The following is a 20,637-nucleotide window of genomic DNA, read 5'->3' as shown; positions in this document are numbered from 1 at the left end:
CCAAAATTATTCCTCTCTAGGCTCTTGCTGTCCTCAGAGGGATTTAGGGCAGTGGTTTGGTCATCCTCTGTCAGTTGTTCCTTTCTTGGCTTTCTGCTACTTTGAGCTGAATTATTCAATGTTTTCCCGCTCCTTAGTTGAACAGCTTGGCATTCTTTTGTTATCTATTTAGATAGCTGCTGTCTTGTCTGATTCAATTGTGCTTCCATATTCTTGTTAGCATTTTTAGTGTCTTGGAGTATCTCTTTAAATTCTGCTAATTGTTTTGTCATAAGGAGTAATTGCTGATTAAGTTCAACAATCTGTTCTTGAGGATTAGGATCAGTAGTTACTGCCCTAGCCTCTTCTTTTATGGAGGACTCACTGCTTGAGTACAGATGTTGATTTCTAGCAACCGTATCTATGAGTTCTTGAGCCTCTTCAATCGTCTTTCTCATGTGTATAGATCCACCAGCTGAGTAGTCTAGAGACATTTGAGCTCTTTCTGTAAGCCCATAGTAGAAGATGTCTAACTGTACCCACTCTGAAAATATTTCAAAGGGGCATTTTCTTAGCATCCCTCTGTACCTCTCCCAGGCATTATAAAGGGATTCATGATCCTCTTGTTTAAAGCCTTGGATGTCCAGCCTCAGCTGTGTCATCCTTTTTGGAGGGTAAAATTGATTCAGGAATTTGTCTGATAACTGTCTCCATGTTTTTATGCTTGCTGTGGGTTGGTTATTTAACCACCTCTTAGCTTGATCTTTTACAACAAATGTAAACAGTAATAATCTGTAGACATCCTGATCCACTTCTTTATAACGTACTGTGTCAGCAATTTGTAAGAACTGTGCCAGAAACTTAGTAGGTTCTTCTTGTAGAAGACCGGAATACTGGCAATTTTGCTGCACCATGATAATGAGCTGAGGATTTAGCTCAAAACTGCTTGCTTTGATGGGAGGTATACAGATGCTACTCCCATATGCAGCTGTAATGGGGGTAGCATATGACCTCAGAGTCCTTCTGGACTATTCATTTCCACTTATGTCCATGATGGAGAAAAGGGAATTGATATGAATTGCAAATAAATTATATTTTTTAATTTTTTTTTATTTAATTAAAAGTAACCGAATAAAATAAAACAAAATAAATGGAAGATAAAATAAAAGTTTTGAAAATTAGAAGAAAATGAAATAAAAGCAAATTGAAAACTAAATTAATTAATTAATTAAAAAGATTTTGGAATTAGCAATCAGAAAGATATGATTGAAAATTTATTTTGAAAAAGATATGATTGAGAATATACGATTGCAACTTATTAAAAAAAGATATGATTGAAAAGATATGATTGAAGAATTAAAAAGAATTGATTTTTGAAAAATATTTAAAAAGATCAATTTTTGAAATTAGAATTTTGACTTGACTAAAAAAAAGATATGATTTTGAAAATCTGTGACTAATTTAATGCAAAATTTCGAAATTATGAGTAAAATAAGGAAAAGATATATTTTTTAATTTTTGAATTTTAATGAGGAAAGAGAAAAACAACAAAATGACACTAAACTTAGAAATTTTAGATCAAAACAAAGAGAACAAACAAGAAAACTTTGAATGTCAAGATGAACACCAAGAACACTTTGAAGATCAAGATGAACACCAAGAACAAATTTTTGAAAAAATTTTAAGTAAATAAAAGCACAAGGGACACCAAACTTAAAACTTTTTAGAAAATCAAACACAAATTTCGAAATTTTAAAAGAAAACACAAAGAAGACACCAAACTTAGAATTTTTAAAGATCAAGAAAGAACTAAGAACATGCAAATTCGAACAATTGAAAGAAAATAAAAGCATGCAATTGACACCAAACTTAAAATATGAAACTAAACTCAAATAAAAGACTCAAATTTAGTGACTCTAAACAAACAAAAATAAATTATTCCGAATCTAAGCAACTAGATAAACCGTCAGTTGTCCAAACTCGAACAATCCCCGGCAACGGCGCCAAAAACTTGGTGTACGAAATCACAATCACACTTTTGCAATTCCGCACAACTAACCAGCAGGTGCACTGGGTCGTCCAAGTAATACCTTACGTGAGTAAGGGTCGATCCTACGGAGATTGTCGGCTTGAAGCAAGCTATGGTTATCTTGTAACTCTTAGTCAGGATATCAATAATTCTCAGATTTAATTGTAAAAAGTAAAAGAACATGAAATAAATACTTGTTTTGCAGTAATGAGAACAGGTTGAGGTTTTGGAGATGCTCTATCTTCTGAATCTTAGCTTTCCTACTGTCTTCTTCTTTATGCACGCAAGGCTCTTTCCATGGCAAGCTGTATGTTGGTGGATCACCGTTGTCAATGGCTACCATCCGTCCTCTCAGTGAAAATGGTCCAAATGCGCTGTCACCGCATGACTAATCATCTGTCGGTTCTCACTCATGTTGGAATAGGATCCATTGATCCTTTAGCATCTGTCACTACGCCCAACACTCGTGAGTTTGAAGCTCGTCACAGTCATCCCTTCCCAGATCCTACTCGGAATACCACAGACAAGGTTTAGACTTTCCGGATCTCAGGAATGGCCGCCAATAATTCTAGCCTATACCACGAAGGTTCTAATCTTAGATTAGAAACCCAAGAGATATGCACTAAAGCTAATGCAGATAGAACGGAGGTGGTTGTCAGGCACGCGTTCATAGGTGAGAATAATGATGAGTGTCACGGATCATCACATTCATCAGGTTGAAGTGCGAGTGAATATCTTAGAATAGAAACAAGCGTGATAGAATGGAAAACAGTAGTAATTGCATTAATTCATTGAGACACAGCAGAGCTCCTCACCCCCAACCATGGGGTTTAGAGACTCATGCCGTCAGAAATACTATATGAAACGTGTAAAGTGTCATGAGGTGTGTAACTACAATAGCAAAAGGTCCTATTTATAGAAAACTAGTAGCCTAGGGTTTATAGAAATGAGTAAATGATGCAGAATCCACTTCCGGGCCCACTTGGTGTGTGCTTGGGCTGAGCATTGAAGCTTTCACATATAGAGACTTTTCTTGGAGTTAAATGCCAGCTTTTGTGCCAGTTTGGGCGTTTAACTCCAGCTTTTATGCCAGTTCTGGCGTTTTGACGCCAGAATTTTTATTCTGACTTGGAACGCCGGTTTGGGCCATCATATCTTGGGCAAAGTATATACTATTATATATTGCTAGAAAGCCCAGAATGTCGACTTTCCAACGCAATTGAGAGCGCGCCAATGGAGCTTCTGTGGCTCCAGAAAATCTACTTCGAGTGCAGGGAGGTCAGAATCCAACAGCATCTGCAGTCCTTTTTCAGCCTCTGAATCAGATTTTTGCTCAGGTCCCTCAATTTCAGCCAGAAAATACCTAAAATCACAGAAAAACACACAAACTCATAGTAAAGTCCAGAAATATGATTTTTGAATAAAAACTAATAAAAACATAATAAAATCTAACTAAAATATACTAAAATCATACTAAAAACAATGCCAAAAAGCATATAATTTATCCGCTCATCAGGTATGCTCTGAGTTGTTGCGTTTTTGCCTTCTGATGCTTTCTATCCTTTGTGCTTCTCTTTGTCGTGAGAGTGGGTGTTTAGTGTCCTGCGACTCCTCAACTGGATAGCTTGAAACTCTTCTCTTATCTGTTTAGATAAGTGTTATTCAACTGGGTTCAGTCGTGCCTCTATATTCTTGTTAGAGGCACGAGTTTCTTACAACATCTTTTTCAAGCTTAACAATTATTGTGTGAGAGAGTGTAGCTACTGAGTTAGAGATTCACTCTGTTCTGAAGGGTCTGAGTTAGTGTACGCTGATCTGACCTCTCTGTGCATTGTAGTCTCACCAGATGAGTATAGGTGCTGGTTGATGGCGACTATCTTAATAAGCTCTTGAGCTTCCTCAATAGTCTTTCTCATATGGATTGAACCACCTGCCAAATGATCTAAGGACATCTTAGCCGTATCTGTGAGTCTGTAATAGAAGATGTCTAGCTTGACCCATTCGGAAAACATTTCCGAAGGATACTTCCATAGCATCATTCTGTACCTTCCCCAAGCATTATAAAGAGACTCACTCTCTTCTTACTTGAAACCTTGGATATCCATTCTAAGCTGGGTTAACTTCTTTGGGGAAAAGTATTGGCCCAAAAATTTATCCAACAGCTTATTCCAAGTGTTCAAGCTTAATCTGGGTTGAGTATCCAACCACCTTCTAGCTTGACCCTGTATAGTAAACGGGAAGAGCAGCAGCCAGTAGATATCCTGGTCCACTCCTTCAGAATGCATAGTGTCCAAAATCCGTAGGAAGTCTGCAAGGAATTTTGTGGGCTTCTCTTGTGGGAGTCCCTGGAACTGGAAGTTCTGCTGCACTAGAGTGATGAGCTGTGGATTGAGCTCAAAGTTTGCTACTCTAATACGGGGTATATAGATGCTTCTTTCATAGAAGTCAAGAGTGGGGGCTGTACATGACCCTAGAGTTTTTCTTGCCTGTGTATTCTCAAATCATTTTTAGCGACCATTTATTTTGCTTTTAGCGGCAATAAAAATAGCCGCTAATACATTTACCGACAATTAGACATTAGTCGTCTTATGCTTCGTCGCTAAAAGGTTTTACCGGCACTTATAACATTTGCCGGTAAAAGGCTCTTTAATGGCCGCAAAAAGTATATAACTTTTAGTGGCTATTTTCTTGGCAATTTATATGGCCGCCAAAAGTAATTCTAAGATTATAATGTTATTCACTTTTAGTAGCCATTACTATTGCCGCCAATACCAATTTTACCGGCAATTTATATGGCCACTAAAAATTATTCTAAAATAGTAATGGTATTCACTTTTAGTTGCCATTACCTATTGTCGCTAAAATTTTAAGACTTTTTTAGTTATATTATACTCATTTTCTTAGAAGCAACGAACTATCTTTTTTATTTTTCTAAAATCTCAATTATTTTTGCCAATAATTATTATCATTATGCATAATATAAATATACTAAAATTATTTACTATAAAATGGGATATTTCATTAAACTCATATATTGATACATAAATTTATCTTTGGAAAAAATAAATCATGTTACAAATATGTGATCTGAAACCTTCTTGAGAGAATGTGCATTTTTCCCCAAGTCATTTTTTCCAGCACCAGAAGCATTTTTTCTGTAGTGTGGATCGTTCGGATCTCCATAGGGTACAACCATCTCTACAAATTTCAGCCTATGTGCTACAAATTTAGCCACCGAAAGACTAATAATTTTACCAAGGAAAAACATTCTTTATTTATTTACCACCTGCATGCATAATCAGAGAATAATCCACGTATTAATATTAATATTAGAACCATGCATGATGATGAATTAAATGTTTAAATGCATTAAAAAGCATAGATTACCTTTGTACTTTTCGCAGACCTTGGACAAGGAGAGGAAAATGATGATTAGAGCAACACCAGCTATGAGACCAATTAGCATGGCTGCTGTCTTCTCAATTTCATCATCATTGTGATTGTCATCATCTATGCTCAAAATTATAACAACAATTTAGTTAATTTCAAAGGACTCATCATCAATTCGAAAATAGAAAATTCAAATACTTTCAAACTTGACATGTTTCTAGTTCAAGCAATTTTTTGCATTTCTCCTTTTTCCAGTTATTATTGTTTATTCTTGTTTCCTGAGCTAAAGAATACCAAAGAAATTGGAAATTGAGATACTAATAAGAAATAAGGTTGAATATTTGAATAAGGCAGGTGATAAACCCCATTTTTAGGGTTTATCTTGTATAGATTTTGAGGGTTTTATCAATGGTCTTTCACACTTATTCATATAAAAATGTATGATTTTGTATTCCTTTCCAAATTTTGCCTCATAGATGAAAACATGCCTCTTTTGCACTAAAATAGATATATTTTAATCTTCCTCTATTACCATTCGATGCCGTGATCCGTGTGTTAAGTGATTTCAGAGCTTATAGGGCAAGGATGGCTTGGAAGAGAGGATGGAAGCATGCATAAAGGGAAGGAGCATGGAAATTTGATCTTTGGAGTTTTGAGTGACGACGCGCACGTGCACATGGCGCGTACGCGTGGATGCGCGCCGTTATGACTAGCGCGAAGGAAGCCAAGCCAGGAGCCGGTGCACTTAGCGGCTAAGCCAGAATCTCATGGACGCGCTCGCCCACTTCGCACCTGCGCGTCGATCGCAAAGCCCCAGGGACGCGTACGCGTGCTGTGCGCGTATGTGCCGATGGCTGCACATGATTTTTAAGGAGAAAACGTGACCAGCGATTTCAGGGCAGTTACAACCCCTGTTTAGGGTAGAGTTTTGGCGGGAAAAGCATAAGAAGGCCAAGGATTGAAGGGCTTGGGATCCATTCATTCATTTTTACATATTTTCTAGATATTTTCATTAGTTAGTTACATTTTGTAGAGAGAGAAACACCAACTTCTCTCTAGGATTTTGCTCTCTCCATTGCAATTCTCTTTGATTCCTTTGGTGAGATCAATTGCTAATTCACTTCTACTTTGATGCAAGTTGTAGATCTACTCTTCTCCTATTCTCAATTTGTGTTATTTTGATTCATTTTCTTTGGATCTAGATGTGACTTTGTTACTTTGATTTGGATTAATGAATTGAGGTATTTCATGTCCATTACTTGCAATTGATTAATTGTTGATGATTGTGTGATTTAAATATCTTGAATATAACTCTTTTCTTCAATTCCATAATGTCTCCTATGAATGCTCACCAATTGTTTGATGAAATGATAACCCTAGACATGGAGTAGAATTTTCTCACTTGGCTTAGGGGTTGAGTTATTGGAGACACTTGAGTAGTGGATATCAATTGTTGATTGGGAATTGAGAATTGCTAATTGACTTGGAAGGCACTAAAGCTAGACTTCCCTAGGGTTAGGCTAGGACTTGAGACTCAAGCTAGTTACCTTCACTTGACATTCCTTCATCATTAGGGGGTTGACTAAGTGAAGCAATAATCAATTGTGCATTCTAAGGGAATTCCTAGGGAGGATCACTCGGGACTAATACTCTCGATTATAGACTTTAGGATTGTTTGATGTGAAATTTGCGTGTCGGTTAGACTATACTCACAATTGGATTTATTGCTAATTTCTATACCGGCATAAAAAATTTCGTTATAAAAAATGGCGCCGTTGCTGGCAAATTGCTATTGTGTGCAATGTTATTGTTTAGTGTGAATATGTGTATATGTACATACTTGCATTTTTTCTTGGTTGTTTGTTTGTTTGATTGCTAGTTAGGAGCAATCTTTGCTTAATTCCACTTGTTGTCATGAGTTTTGTATCTCCTTCATTGTATGATGCGTTCACTACCGGATCCGAGATTAGTCCCATTTGATCCAGAAATCGAAAGAACTTTGCTTCATATTAGGCAAGCTCGGAGGCGGTTAGCATTCGAGGAAGGTGAAAAGGTTTTTACCAATTCACCAACCACATCCGAAGTGGATTCCGAACCGTCATTTGACGAAGGCACTAGCTACTCTTCCGTTGATACTACTAATATATCTTCTCTTGATCTAGTTACTCTCAAGGAAGCGGGAGCACCGGACTTTGTTCTTCAACCTCTTCATGTGCTTCATCCAAACTTGAATGCAAATTTTGAACTCAAGACCGCTTTGATCCATCTCTTACCTAAGTTTCAAGGACTTCCCGCACAAGATCCTATTCGACATCTCAAGGACTTTCATGGTGTGTGCTCAATAACTAGGCGGGAAGGATCCGATGAGGTTGCTATATGGTTATTTGCCTTCCCCTTCTCTCTAGAGGGAAGAGCAAAAGAGTGGTTTTACACTTTTCCTAGTGATGTTGTTACCAATTGGGACTTGCTTAGAAGAGAGTTCCTAGATAAATTCTTGTCCGTGGAAATGATGGACAAGCTAAGAAAAGAGATCTCATGCATTGTACAAGGCGAAATGGAAACTCTATACGAGTATTGGGAGCTGTTTTGCAAGCTTCTTGACTCATGCCACAACCACATGATTGACACTCAAGTATTGCTTAGCTATGTGTGTCAAGGGATGAGAGAACAAGACAAGAATCTATTGGATGCTTCTAGCAATGGTTCTTTGTCTAAGTATAGGACGGCGAAGGAGGCATGGCAACTCATTAGTGACTTGGCCGAGTCCACTCAACATGCTAGACGGAGAATCAATCACCCAAAGACCATAAATGAAGTATCCTCTAGTAGTGAGACCGCCGCTCTTGCCAAATCCTTGGGTGAGATGACAAACATTCTAAAGCAACTCCAATTGGTTCAACAACAACCTCAACATCAACCTCCACCACCTCCTCAACAACATAGTCAACAATTGGTCCCCCAAAAAGTGTGTGGCATTTGCTCTTGCTATTCCCACTATACGGATGAGTGTCCAAGCCTCCAAGAAGATAACACATTGACGGCTACCCACAACTTTTATGACCACCCAAATCAAGGTTATTACCAACAAGGCGGCAATTTAAACCAAGGGTATCCCCAACAAGGAGGCAATTACAATCAAGGGGGTAGCAATTATAATCAAGGTTGGAAGGACAAGTCTAACCAATGGCGGGACAATTACCAACAAGGAAGTAGGGACAACAACAACAATAGAGGCAATCAAAGATGGAACAACAACAACTCACAAAATCAATACTCACAAAACCAACCATACCCTCAACAAAACCAAGGAAGAAATTACCAAAACTATCAACCACCTCAACCCAATTAATCACAAGCTCCTCAAATTACATATACTTCTACTTCTCCCAATCAAGATGATACACTGAACCATTCTCCAAGGCCAAAAAGAACTCCAAACTACACTTGCCTCTGGTCTTACCGGTTTTACATCTACTCTACAAGCTCTTCTTGCACGCATAGAACCACCTTCCACTTCCACTCCTCAAGCTCCAAGTTCTAGCGCCATTCCTTCTCAACCTCTACCCAATCCCAAGGGTGGCATCAATGCCATTACCTTGAGATATGGAACTCAACTACAAGAGAGGAAGGCAAAGGAACCATGTCCGATAATAATCACTCAAGATGAGGAGGGAATTGAAATAAAAGAAGTTGAAGAGGAAGATGAGCACAAGTCGTAGTTGAAGATGAAGTGTCTCAACCAACAAGTGAAGTCTCCAAAGATGAGAAGGCCTTGGAAAAAGAAATTGCTCAACCAATCCCATTTCCTACACTAGCAAGGAAAGCTAGGAAGCATATGGAACTTGACCCCAAAATGGTGGAGATGTTCAAGAAAGTGGAGGTAACTATCCCTCTCTTTGATGCTATCCATCAAGTATCCAAATATGCAAAGTTTCTTAAGAATTTATGTATGAACAAAGATAGAATCCATGAGTTATAGACTATTCCATTGGGGAGTTCTATTTCCGTTTTGATGGGAGCATTACCCGAGAAGTGTGGTGATCCGGGCCCGTGCATGGTTACTTGTACCGTAGATGGAGTTCAATTTCTTAATTGTATGTGTGATCTCGGTGCATGCGTTAGCATTATGCCTATTTCCGTTTACCGCATATTGAAGCTACCACCGTTGAAGCGGTCGGCGGCTAGGTTTGTCTTAGCGGATAAGAGCATAATAACCGTGACGGGTGTTGCGGAAGATGTACTGGTGAATATAAAAGGTTTGGTATTTCCAATTAATTTTTACGTCCTTGAGATGCCATCAAGTGAATCCGAGAAGACATCATCCATCCTACTTGGGAGGCCATTTTTGAGGACCTCTAGATTCAAGTTGGACGCCTATTCGGGAATCTACTCATTTGAGATAGATTGGAGAATCGTGAGTTTTAGCTTAGAAGAAGCAATGAAGCACCCACCGAAGAACCACTCCATATTCGGGTGTGACCTAATTGACAACATTGTGGCCGAAGGGCATTTTTCAAAGCTAGATGAGAAACATATAATTGAAGATATAAGTGAAGATCCAAGTGAAGTGAACACATTACCCAATCCGAATCCTCCGAAAGTTCAAGTGTCAAGTCAAGACCAAAAGGCAGAATTGAAGCCACTACCGCCCCACCTAAAGTACTCATACCTTGATGAAGCCCACAAGATCCCCGTGATTGTTTCAAGGGAACTAAATCCTCAACAAGAAGAAAAGTTGCTATGTGTTTTGAGGAAAAACAAAAGGGACATTGGGTGGAGCTTGGCGAATTTAGTAGGCATAAGCCCCCAAGTATGCGAGCACCGAATATTCCTAGAGGAAGGAGCTAGACCCGTTCGACAACCTCAAAGGCAACTCAATCCTACCATTCTAGAGGTTGTGAAAAAAGAGGTCACCCATTTACTAGAAGCGGACATCATCTACCCCATTTCGGATAGTGAATGGGTGAGTCCGGTCCAAGTTGTGCCAAAGAAGTCCAGCATGACCACTATCAAGAATGAGAATGGGAAGCTTATAGCAAAAAGGGTGCAAAACTCTTGGAGGGTGTGGATTGACTACCGAAGGTTAAACACGGCCACTAGAAAGGATCATTTTCCGCAACCGTTTATCGATCAAATGCTTGATCGGCTATCTGGTAAATCTCATTATTGTTTTCTAGACGGCTATTCGGGGTACTTCCAAATACACATTGCTCTAAAGGATCAAGAAAAAACAACATTTACTTACCCCTTTGGAACTTATGCCTATAAGCGTATGCCATTCGGCTTATGCAAGGCTCCGACAACTTTCCAAAGGTGCATGATGAGCATATTTGCGGATTTTCTAGAGCAATGTATGGAAGAGTTCATAGATAAATTTAGCGTATATGGTGATTCTTTTGATTATTGCTTGGATAACCTTGAAAAGTTTTGGAAAGATGTACTAAATCAAACCTTGTCTTAAATTTTGAGAAGTGTCATTTCATGGTTAGGCAAGGCATTATTTTAGGATATATTGTTTCCAAAGATGGTATTTTTGTAGATCCAGCAAAGATCAGTGTTATATCTAGCTTGCCTTACCCATCCTCTGAGAGGGAAGTCTGTTCTTTCCTTGGACATGCAGGATTTTACCAAAGATTCATCAAGGACTTTAGTAAGGTAGCATTGCCTCTATCTCAATTGGTGCAAAAGAAAACTGAGTTTGATCTAAGCAAGGAATGCATGGAGGCTTTTGACAAGCTCAAGGTGGTGTTGACCCAAGCTCCCATCGTGAGAGGGCCGGATTGGAGTCGGCCATTCGAAATAATGTGTGATGCTTCAAACTATGCGGTGGGAGCCGCGTTAGCACAACGCGAGGGTAAGAATCCATATGTCATAGCCTATGCATCAAAAATACTAGATGGAGCCCAATCCAACTACACTACTACCGAGAAAGAACTTTTGGCTATTATTTTCGCTTTGGATAAATTCCGAGCTTATCTTCTTGGTTCTAAGGTAGTAGTGTACTCGGATCATGCGGCGTTAAAGTATTTGTTGGCTAAAAAGGAATCCAAACTGAGATTGATTAGATGGGTTTTATTGTTGGAAGAATTTGACTTGGAAATTAAAGATAGGAGTGGTTCGCAAAACCTAGTGGCGGATCACTTAAGTCGCCTTGAACACACCAAAGGTGATGCCACTCCTATTAATGACTCTTTTCCCCTTGAGGGCTTTCACTCAATCTCGGAGGTCATTCCTTGGTATGCCCCAATAGCCAATTACTTAGTATCCCGCACCTTCCCTCCTAATCTCTCCAAGCACCAAAAGGATAAGCTAAAAAGCGAGTCCAAATACTATGTATGGGATGACCCATACCTTTGGAGATGTGGAGCGGATCAAGTAATTCAACGGTGCATTCCACAAACCAAATTCCAATCAATCTTGGAAGCTTGCCATTCCTCCGAGGGAGGTGGACATTATGGACCTCAAAAGACGGCAAGAAAGATCCTTGATTGTGGATTTTGGTGGCCAACTCTTTTTAAGGACTCTTCTCTTTATTGCAAATCTTGTTCTCAATGCCTTAGATTTGGGGTATCGACTTTTGTGAAATTTTTGATGTGTGGGGTATCGACTTCATGGGGCCATTCCCAAATTCTAATGGCTTTCTCTACATTCTACTTGCCGTTGATTATGTGTCCAAATAGGTGGAAACGATACCTATCCGGACGAACGATGCTAATGTAGTCCTTCCTTTTGTGAGGAATAACATAATTTGTCGCTTTGGGTCACCACGAGAAATCGTGAGTGACCAAGGCTTACATTTTTGCAACAAAAGGATAGAAAGACTCATGAAGAAATACGGCATCATACATAAAGTGGCCACGGCCTATCATCCCCAAACGAACGGCCAGGCCGAAGTTTCCAATTTGGAGATCAAGCGTATACTAGAAAGGATTGTGAAGCCTAATAGAAAGGATTATAGTGCTAAGCTTACCAACGCACTATGGGCATACCAAATGGCGTACAAGACGCCAATTGGTATGAGCCCCTTTCGGTTGGTATGCCACTTACCGGTGGAGGTAGAGCATAGAGCACATTGGACCGTCAAGGAGTACAATCCAAGTTTGGGTGGGGCCGGAATTGAGAGAAAGCTTCAATTAGTGGAATTAGAGTGTATAGAGTTTTGGGTGTTTTTGGTCCCTTTGGCAAGTTGCCTACTGAAATTGTGATGAATATACATTCTTCATGTCTTATTCAAAAAAAAAAAGGAGGGGGGGCGCGCATGCACGCTGCGTGCGCGTCCATATGCGCGGATGCACCTCCACCCATTTTCCAGAAAAGTTAGGCAAACTCTGGGCCAGCATCCAGCCCTACGCCAAACCTGACTCACGCGTGCGCGCACCTGGTGCGTACGCGTCCTTCTACTAACTTGCGAATCGACGCGTGAGTGCACATGACGCGTCCGCGTCGATCGCACTGCTCGCACTCCTGGTATATTTTTCCTGAGAGTTGCGCCAACACTGAGCTTACACTGTGCTGGGAGCATAACTCCCAATTACGTGCAGGCGAACCTGGCGCTTACGCATCCATCTACCTTGTACGCCTTCCACGCGTGCGCGCACTGTGCGCACGCAAGTCGGTCCTCCTGCAGCTAGCTCCTACTCCATGAACCTAAGAGTTGCGCCAACCTTGGGCAAGCATTGTGCCACTAGCACAACCCCCTTTATGCGTGCGCGCACTTGGCGCGTACGCGTCCTTTTCTGTCCATGCCGACGCGTGCAGGGCACACGCGCATCGATCCTACGATGCAGAAACACTGTAGCGCGCCTAAATTTCAAATTCTCACCCCTCTTCTCTCATTTTCCACCTTCTTTCTCTAGTCTCCTCTTCTCTACTTCTTCAACCCCTTCTACCACCCTCTCTCAGCCCCTCCTCCGGTGGTACCCACCTCCGGCGACCACCACCTCCGGCGGTCCCTACATTCTTCTCTCTCCTCTCTTTCTCCACTTTTCTTCCCATCTTTTCCCACTTACATTCTCTACTAGTTCCCTCTTCCTCTCAAGGTACTCTTACCTTCTCTTTTTCTTTGTTTCTCTTCATCTTCTCCCTTCTTTAGTTTCATATCTTTACTTCCCCTCTTAATTAGCTTCTTCTTCATGCTTATTTATTTGTTTTCCTTTGCCTTTATTTTTTCCATTTTTTTATGGATGTTGTGGGTAGAGATTCCTTTTTCATTGGTGGGTTAGTTTGTTACATTTGATTTCCTTGCTAAATGTGGTGCTCTATGATGATTAATATTGCTATGTGGGATGCTACATTTCTCCATTTTCTCTATTTACTCATAGCTTAAGGATTGCATACCAAGTGTTTGATGAAAGGCACACACGACTTTTTGAGCTCATTTTGACTTAATCTTTCCCATTTAGTGTTCCTTTTCACTCACTTACTTACTCCTATGTGAATTGAGCCTCTTACAATTCATGTTTCACATTTTTACATGCCCATCTCTTATGACTTGCTTCTTGTTATTAATGTTTGAGTGTATGCCTCTCATGCCTTCTACTTGCATGCATATACCACTCTTGCATCACATGCTAGTAACTTGCCATTGATTCTAATGTTGTCTTAGTGACATGTGGCCTATTTTCTCACTTGCATGATTATCATTTTTGAGTGTTCCCTTGAGTTTAATCTTTCCCCTTTCTCCACCTCTATAGGATGGTGATCAAGAAGGATAAAGGGAAGGTCCTGGTATGCAAAATCGTGATCGTTTATTCCTTGGTAACGACGTCAAAAACTTAATACGCACTTTCATAATTTTAGTTCTTTGTCACAACTTCGCACAACTAACTAGCAAGTGCACTGGGTCGTCCAAGTAATAAATCTTACGTGAGTAAGGGTCGATCCCACGGAGATTGTCGGCTTGAAGCAAGCTATGGTCACCTTGTAAATCTCAGTCAGGCGGATTCAAATGGTTATGGTGAATTGAAAATTAAAATATAATTAAAATATAAAATAGGATAGAGATACTTATGTAATTCATTAGTGAGAATTTCAGATAAGCGTATGGAGATGCTTTTGTTCCTTCTGAACCCCTGCTTTCCTGCTGTCTTCATCCAATCATTCCTACTCCTTTCCATGGCAAGCTTTATGTAGGGCATCACCGTTGTCAATCGCTACTTCCCGTCCTCTCAGTAAAAATGGTCCAAAATGTGCTATCACCGCACGGCTAGTCATCTGTCGGTTCTCGATCATACTGGAATAGGATTCAGTAATCCTTTTGCATCTGTCACTACGCCCAGCACTCGTGAGTTTGAAGCTCGTCACAGCCATCCCTTCCCAGATCCTACTTGGAATACCACAGACAAGGTTTAGACTTTTCGGATCTCAAGAATGGCCACCAATAATTCTAGCCTATACCATGAAGACTCTGATCATGAATTAGGAGGCTAAGAGATATGCATTCAAGCTTGTTTGAATATAGAACGGAAGTGTTTGTCAGGCACGCGTTCATAAGTGAGAATGGTGATGAGCGTCACATAATCATCACATTCATCATGTTCTTGTGTGCAAATGAATATCTTAGAAAAGAAATAGGCTTGGATTGAATAGAAAAACAATAGTACTTTGCATTAATTCATGAGGAACAGTAGAGCTCCACACCTTAATCAATGGTGTGTAGAAACTCTACCGTTGAAAATACATAAGTGATAATGGTCCAGGCATGGCCGAATGGCCAGCCTTCCAAAGAGGGTTCAATCATCAAAACATGATCAAAAGATAAAGATAAATGATGTAAAATAAGTCTCTAACAGTAGTTTTTATACTAAACTAGTAGCTAGGGTTATAGAAAATAAGTAAATGATGCAGAAATTCACTTCTGGGTCCCACTTGGTGTGTGCTTGGGCTGAGCATTGAAGCTTTCACGTGTAGAGGTTTTCCTTGGAGTTAAATGCCAGGTTGTAACCTATTTCTGGCTTTAGCTCTGCTTTGCAACCTGTTTCTGGCGTTTAACTCCAGAATAGGGCAAAAAGCTGGCGTTGAACGCCAGTTTGCGTCGTCTAAACTCGGGCAAAGTATGGACTATTATATATTGCTGGAAAGCCTTGGATGTCTACTTTCACACTCAATTGAGAGCGCGCCATTTGGACTTCTGTAGCTCCAGAAAATCCACTTTGAGTGCAGGGAGGTCAGAATCCAACAGCATCTGCAGTCCTTCTTCAACCTCTGAATCTGATTTTTGCTCAAGTCCCTCAATTTCAGCCAGAAATTACCTGAAATCACAGAAAAATACACAAACTCATAGTAAAGTCTAGAAATGTGAATTTTATTTAAAAACTAATAAAAATATACTAAAAACTAACTAAATCATACTAAAAATTATGTAAAAACAATACCAAAAAGCGTATAAATTATCCGCTCATCACAACACCAAACTTAAATTGCTGCTTGTACCCAAGCAACTGAAAATCAAATAGGATAAAAAGAAGAGAATATACTATAAATTCCAAAATATCAATGAAACTTAGCTCCAATTAAATGAGCGGGACTAGTAGCTTTTTACCTCTTGAATAGTTTTGGCATCTCACTTTATCCATTGATGTTCAGAATGATTGGCATCTATAGAAACTTAGAATTTAGATAGTGTTATTAATTCTCCTAGTTCAGTATGTTGATTCTTGAACACAGCTACTTTATGAGTCTTGGCCGTGGCCCTAAGCACTCTGTTTTCCAGTATTACCACCGGATACATACATGCCACAGACACATAACTGGGTGAACCTTTTCAGATTGTGACTCAGCTTTGCTAAAGTCCCCAATTAGAGGTGTCCAGGGTTCTTAAGCACACTCTTTTTTTTTCTTTGGACCTTGACTTTAACTGCTCAGTCTCAAGTTTTCACTTGACACCTTCACGCCACAAGCACATGGTTAGGGACAGCTTGGTTTAGCCGCTTAGGCCAGGATTTTATTCCTTTAGGCCCTCCTATCCACTGATGCTCAAAGCCTTGGATCCTTTTTATCACCCTTGCCTTTTGGTTTTAAGGGCTATTGGCTTTTTTCTCTTGCCTTTTGGTTTAAAGAGCTTTTGGCTTTTTCTTTTTCTTTCTCTTTTTTTTCGCCATTTTTTTCTCTTCTCTTTTTTTTTCGCAAGCTTTTGTATTCACTGCTTTTTCTTGCTTCAAGAATCAATTTTGTGATTTTTCAGATTATCAATAACATTTCTCCTTTTCCATCATTCTTTCAAGAGCCAACATATTTAACATTCATAAACCACAATATCAAAAGACATATGCACTGTTCAAGCATTCATTCAGAAAATAAAAAGTATTGTCACCACATCAAAATAATTAAACTAGTTTCATGGATGAATTCAAAATCATGTACTTCTTGTTCTTTTGTTTTTAGAACAGTTTTCATTTAAGAGAGGTGGTGGATTCATAGGACATTCATAGCTTTAAGACATGGACACTTAAACACTAATGATCATATAGTAAAGACGCAAACATAAATAAAACATAAGGCTCAAAAAATGAAAAACAGGAAAATAAGAACAAGGAGATTAAGGAATGGGTCCACCTTAGTGAGGGTGGCGTCTTCCTCTTCTTGAAGAACCAATGGTGCTCTTGAGCTCCTCTATGTCTCTTCCTTGTCTTTGTTGTTCCTCCCTCATAGCTCTTTGATCTTCTCTAATCTCATGGAGGATGATGGAGTGCTCTTGGTGCTCCATCCATAGTTGTCCCATGTTGGAGCTTAATTCTCCTAGGGAAGTGTTGATTTGCTCCCAATAGTTTTGTGGAGGGAAGTGTATCCCTTGAGGCATCTCAGGGATTTCATAGTGAGGAATTTCCTCATGTTCTTATTGAGGTCCATGATCTCTTGTTTGCTCCATCCTTTTCTTAGTGATGGGCTTATCCTCATCAATGAGGATGTCTCCCTCTATGTCAATTCCAGCCGAATTGCAGAGGTGACAAATGAGGTGAGGAAAGGCTAACCTTGCCAAAGTGGAAGACTTGTCAGCCACCTTATAGAGTTCTTGAGGTATAATCTCATGAACTTCCATTTCCTCCCCAATCATGATACTATAGATCATGATGGCCCGGTCTATAGTAACTTCAGACCGGTTGCTAGTAGGAATGATTGAGCGTTGAATAAACTCCAACCATCCTCTAGCTACAGGCTTAAGGTCCAGTCTTCTCAATTGAACTGGCTTGCCTCTTGAGTCAACTTTCTATTGAGCTCCTTCCACACATATGTCCATGAGGACTTGGTCCAACCTTTGATCAAAGTTGACCCTTCTAGTGTAGGGGCGTGCGTTTTCTTGCATCATTGGCAAGTTGAACGCCAACCTTACATTTTCCGTACTAAAATCTAAGTAATTCCCTCGAACCATTGTAAGCCAATTCTTTGGATTCGGGTTCACACTTTGATCAGGGTTCCTAGTGATCCATGCGTTTGCATAGAACTCTTGAACCATTAAGATCCCAACTTGTTGAATGAAGTTGGTGAGAACTTCCCAACCTCTTCTTCTAATCTCTTGTCGGATCTCCGGATGTTTGCTCTTTTTGAGCATGAAAGGAACTTCAGGGATCACTTTCTTCTTGGCCACAACTTCATAGAAGTGGTCTTGATGGACGTTTGAGATGAATCTCTCCATCTTCCATGACTAAGAGGTGGAAGCAATTGCCTTCCCTTTCCTCTTTCTTGAGGTTTCTCTGGCCTTAGGTGCCATTAATGGTTATGGAAAAATAAAAAGCAATGCTTTTACCACACCAAACTTAAAATGTTTGCTCGTCCCCGAGCAAAAGAAGAAAGAAAAAAGGAGAAGAGGAAGAAAAATAGAGGAGAGGGAGAGAGGTGTGTATTCGGCCAAGAGGAAGAAGAAAGGATTGTGTTGTGTGAAAATGAGGAAGGAATGAGGGGTTTATATAGGAGTGGGGGAAGGTTTAGGGTTCGGCCATTAGGGTTGGGTTTGGGAGGGAAAAGAGTTTGAATTTTGGAGGTGGGTGGGGTTTTTGGGGAAGAGAGGATGGATGTGAGTGGTTAAGGGTATTTGGGAATGAGGTATTGAGGTGATTGGTGAAGGGTAGGTAGGGAAGAGTGTTATGAAAAGGTGTGAGAGAGGTAGGGATCCTGTGGGATCCACAGATCCAGTGGGGTCATGGACTTAGCATCCCTGCTCCAATTAGGCATGCAAAACGCCCTTATAGTGCATGTCTGGCGTTAAACGCCAGCTTGCTACTTGTTTCTGGCGTTTAACGCCACTTCCATGCTCTGTTCTGGCGTTAAACGCCAGTTTGGTGCTTGTTTCTGGCGTTTAACGCCAGCTTGATGCTTCTTTCTGGCGTTAAACGCCAGTTTGATGCTTCTTACTGGCGTTTAAATGCCAGTAAGTTCTTCTTCCAAGGTGAGCTATTTTTAATGCTGTTTTTCATTCTGTTTTTGATTTTTCAGTAGTTTTTGTGACTCCACATGATCATCAACCTAAAAAAAACATAAAATAACAATAGAAAATAAATAGATATAATTAAATAACATTGGGTTGCCTCCCAACAAGTGCTTCTTTAATGTCAATAGCTTGACAGTGAGCTCTCATGGAGCCTCACAGATGTTCAGAGCATTGTTGGGACCTCCCAACACTAAACTTAGAGTTTGGTTGTGGCCTCCCAACACCAAACTTAAAGTTTGATTGTGGGGGCTTTGGTTGACTCTACAGTGAGAGAAGCTTTTCATGCTTACTCTCCATGGTTATAGAAGGAGATCCTTGAGTTTTAAACACAAGGTTGTCTTCATTTAGTTGCAGGACCAACTCTCCTCTGTCCACATCAATCACATCTTTTGCTGTGGCTTGGAAGGGTCTTCCAAGGATGATGGATTCATCATCATCCTTCCTAGTGTCTAGGATTATGAAATCAGCAGGGATGTAAAAGCCTTCAACCTTTACCAACACGTCCTCTACTTGTCCATAAGCCATTTTCATGGATTTGTCTGCCATCTCTAATGAGAAATTGGCAGCTTGTACCTCAAAAATTCTCAGTTTCTCCATTACAGAGAGTGGCATTAAGTTTATGCCTGACCCCAGGTCACACAGAGCCTTCTCAAGGGTCATGGTGCCTATGTTACAGGGTATTAAGAATTTACCAGGATCCTGTTTCTTTTGAGGTAGAGTTTACTGAACCAAGGCATTTAGTTCCTTAATGAGCAATGGAGGTTCATCCTCCCACGTCTCGTTGCCAAATAATTTGGCATTCAGTTTCATGATTGTTCCTAAATATTGAGCAACTTGCTCTTCATCAATGTCTTCATCTTTTTCAGAAGATGAATAGTCATCAGATCTCATGAATGGTAAAAGGAGGTTCAATAGAATCTCTATGGTCTCTAGATGAGCCTCAGATTCCTTTGGTTCCTCAAAGGGAAACTCGTTATTGGTCACCGAACGTCCCAGGAGGTCTTCCTCACTAGGATTCACGTCCTCCTCCTCCTCTCTGGGTTCGGCCACACCAAGTAAGGTAATGGCCTTGCACTCTCTTTTTGGATTCTCTTCTATATTGCTTGGGAGAGTACTAGGAGGAGTTTTAGTGACCCTTTTACTCAGCTGGCCCACTTGTGCCTCCAAATTTCTGATGGAGGACCTTATTTCATTCATGAAACTTAGAGTGGCCTTAGATAGATCAGAGACTATATTTACTAAGCTAGATGGATTCTGCTCAGAATTCTCTGTCTGTTGCTGAGAGGATGATGGAAAAGGCTTGCTATTGCTAAACCTATTTCTTCCACCATTATTAAAGCCTTGTTGAGGCTTTTTTTGATCCTTCCATGAGAAATTTGGGTGATTTCTCCATGAGGGATTATAGGTGTTTCCATAGGGTTCACCCATGTTATTCACCTCTGCTATTGCAGGGTTCTCAGGATCATAAGCTTCTTCTTTAGAAGATGCCTCTTGACTACTGTTGGATGCAGCTTGTAATCCATTCAATCTCTGAGAAATCATATTGACTTGCTAAGTCAATATTTTATTCTGAGCCAATATGGCATTCAGAGCATCAATTTCAAGAACTCCCTTCCTTTGAGGCATCCCATTACTCACAGGATTCCTTTCAGAAGTGTACATGAACTGGTTATTTGCAACCATGTCAATGAGTTCCTGAGCTTCTGCAGGCATTTTCTTTAGGTGAATGGATCCACCTGCAGAATGGTCCAATGACATCTTTGATAATTCAGACAGACCATCATAGAATATATCCAGGATGGTCCATTCTGAAAGT

The 20,637-nt window shown here is 40.1% G+C and overlaps 1 protein-coding gene across 1 annotated transcript; it reads left to right on the top strand.

The window, feature by feature from the left end:
• Positions 1-9,410: 9,410 nt before the first annotated feature.
• Positions 9,411-12,603, top strand: LOC112742612 (uncharacterized). The gene is made up of 2 exons (XM_025791851.1): positions 9,411-10,004; positions 12,079-12,603. The coding sequence occupies exons 1-2, from the start codon at positions 9,411-9,413 to the stop codon at positions 12,601-12,603; spliced, it is 1,119 nt and encodes a 372-aa protein (XP_025647636.1).
• The last annotated feature ends 8,034 nt before the right edge of the window (positions 12,604-20,637 follow it).

This window comes from Arachis hypogaea, chromosome 14 (genome assembly GCF_003086295.3).
Source record: "Arachis hypogaea cultivar Tifrunner chromosome 14, arahy.Tifrunner.gnm2.J5K5, whole genome shotgun sequence".
Taxonomy (NCBI): domain Eukaryota; kingdom Viridiplantae; phylum Streptophyta; class Magnoliopsida; order Fabales; family Fabaceae; genus Arachis; species Arachis hypogaea.
The sequence above is the reverse complement of the archived record's forward strand: the minus strand, read 5'-3'. Positions and strand labels throughout refer to the sequence as shown.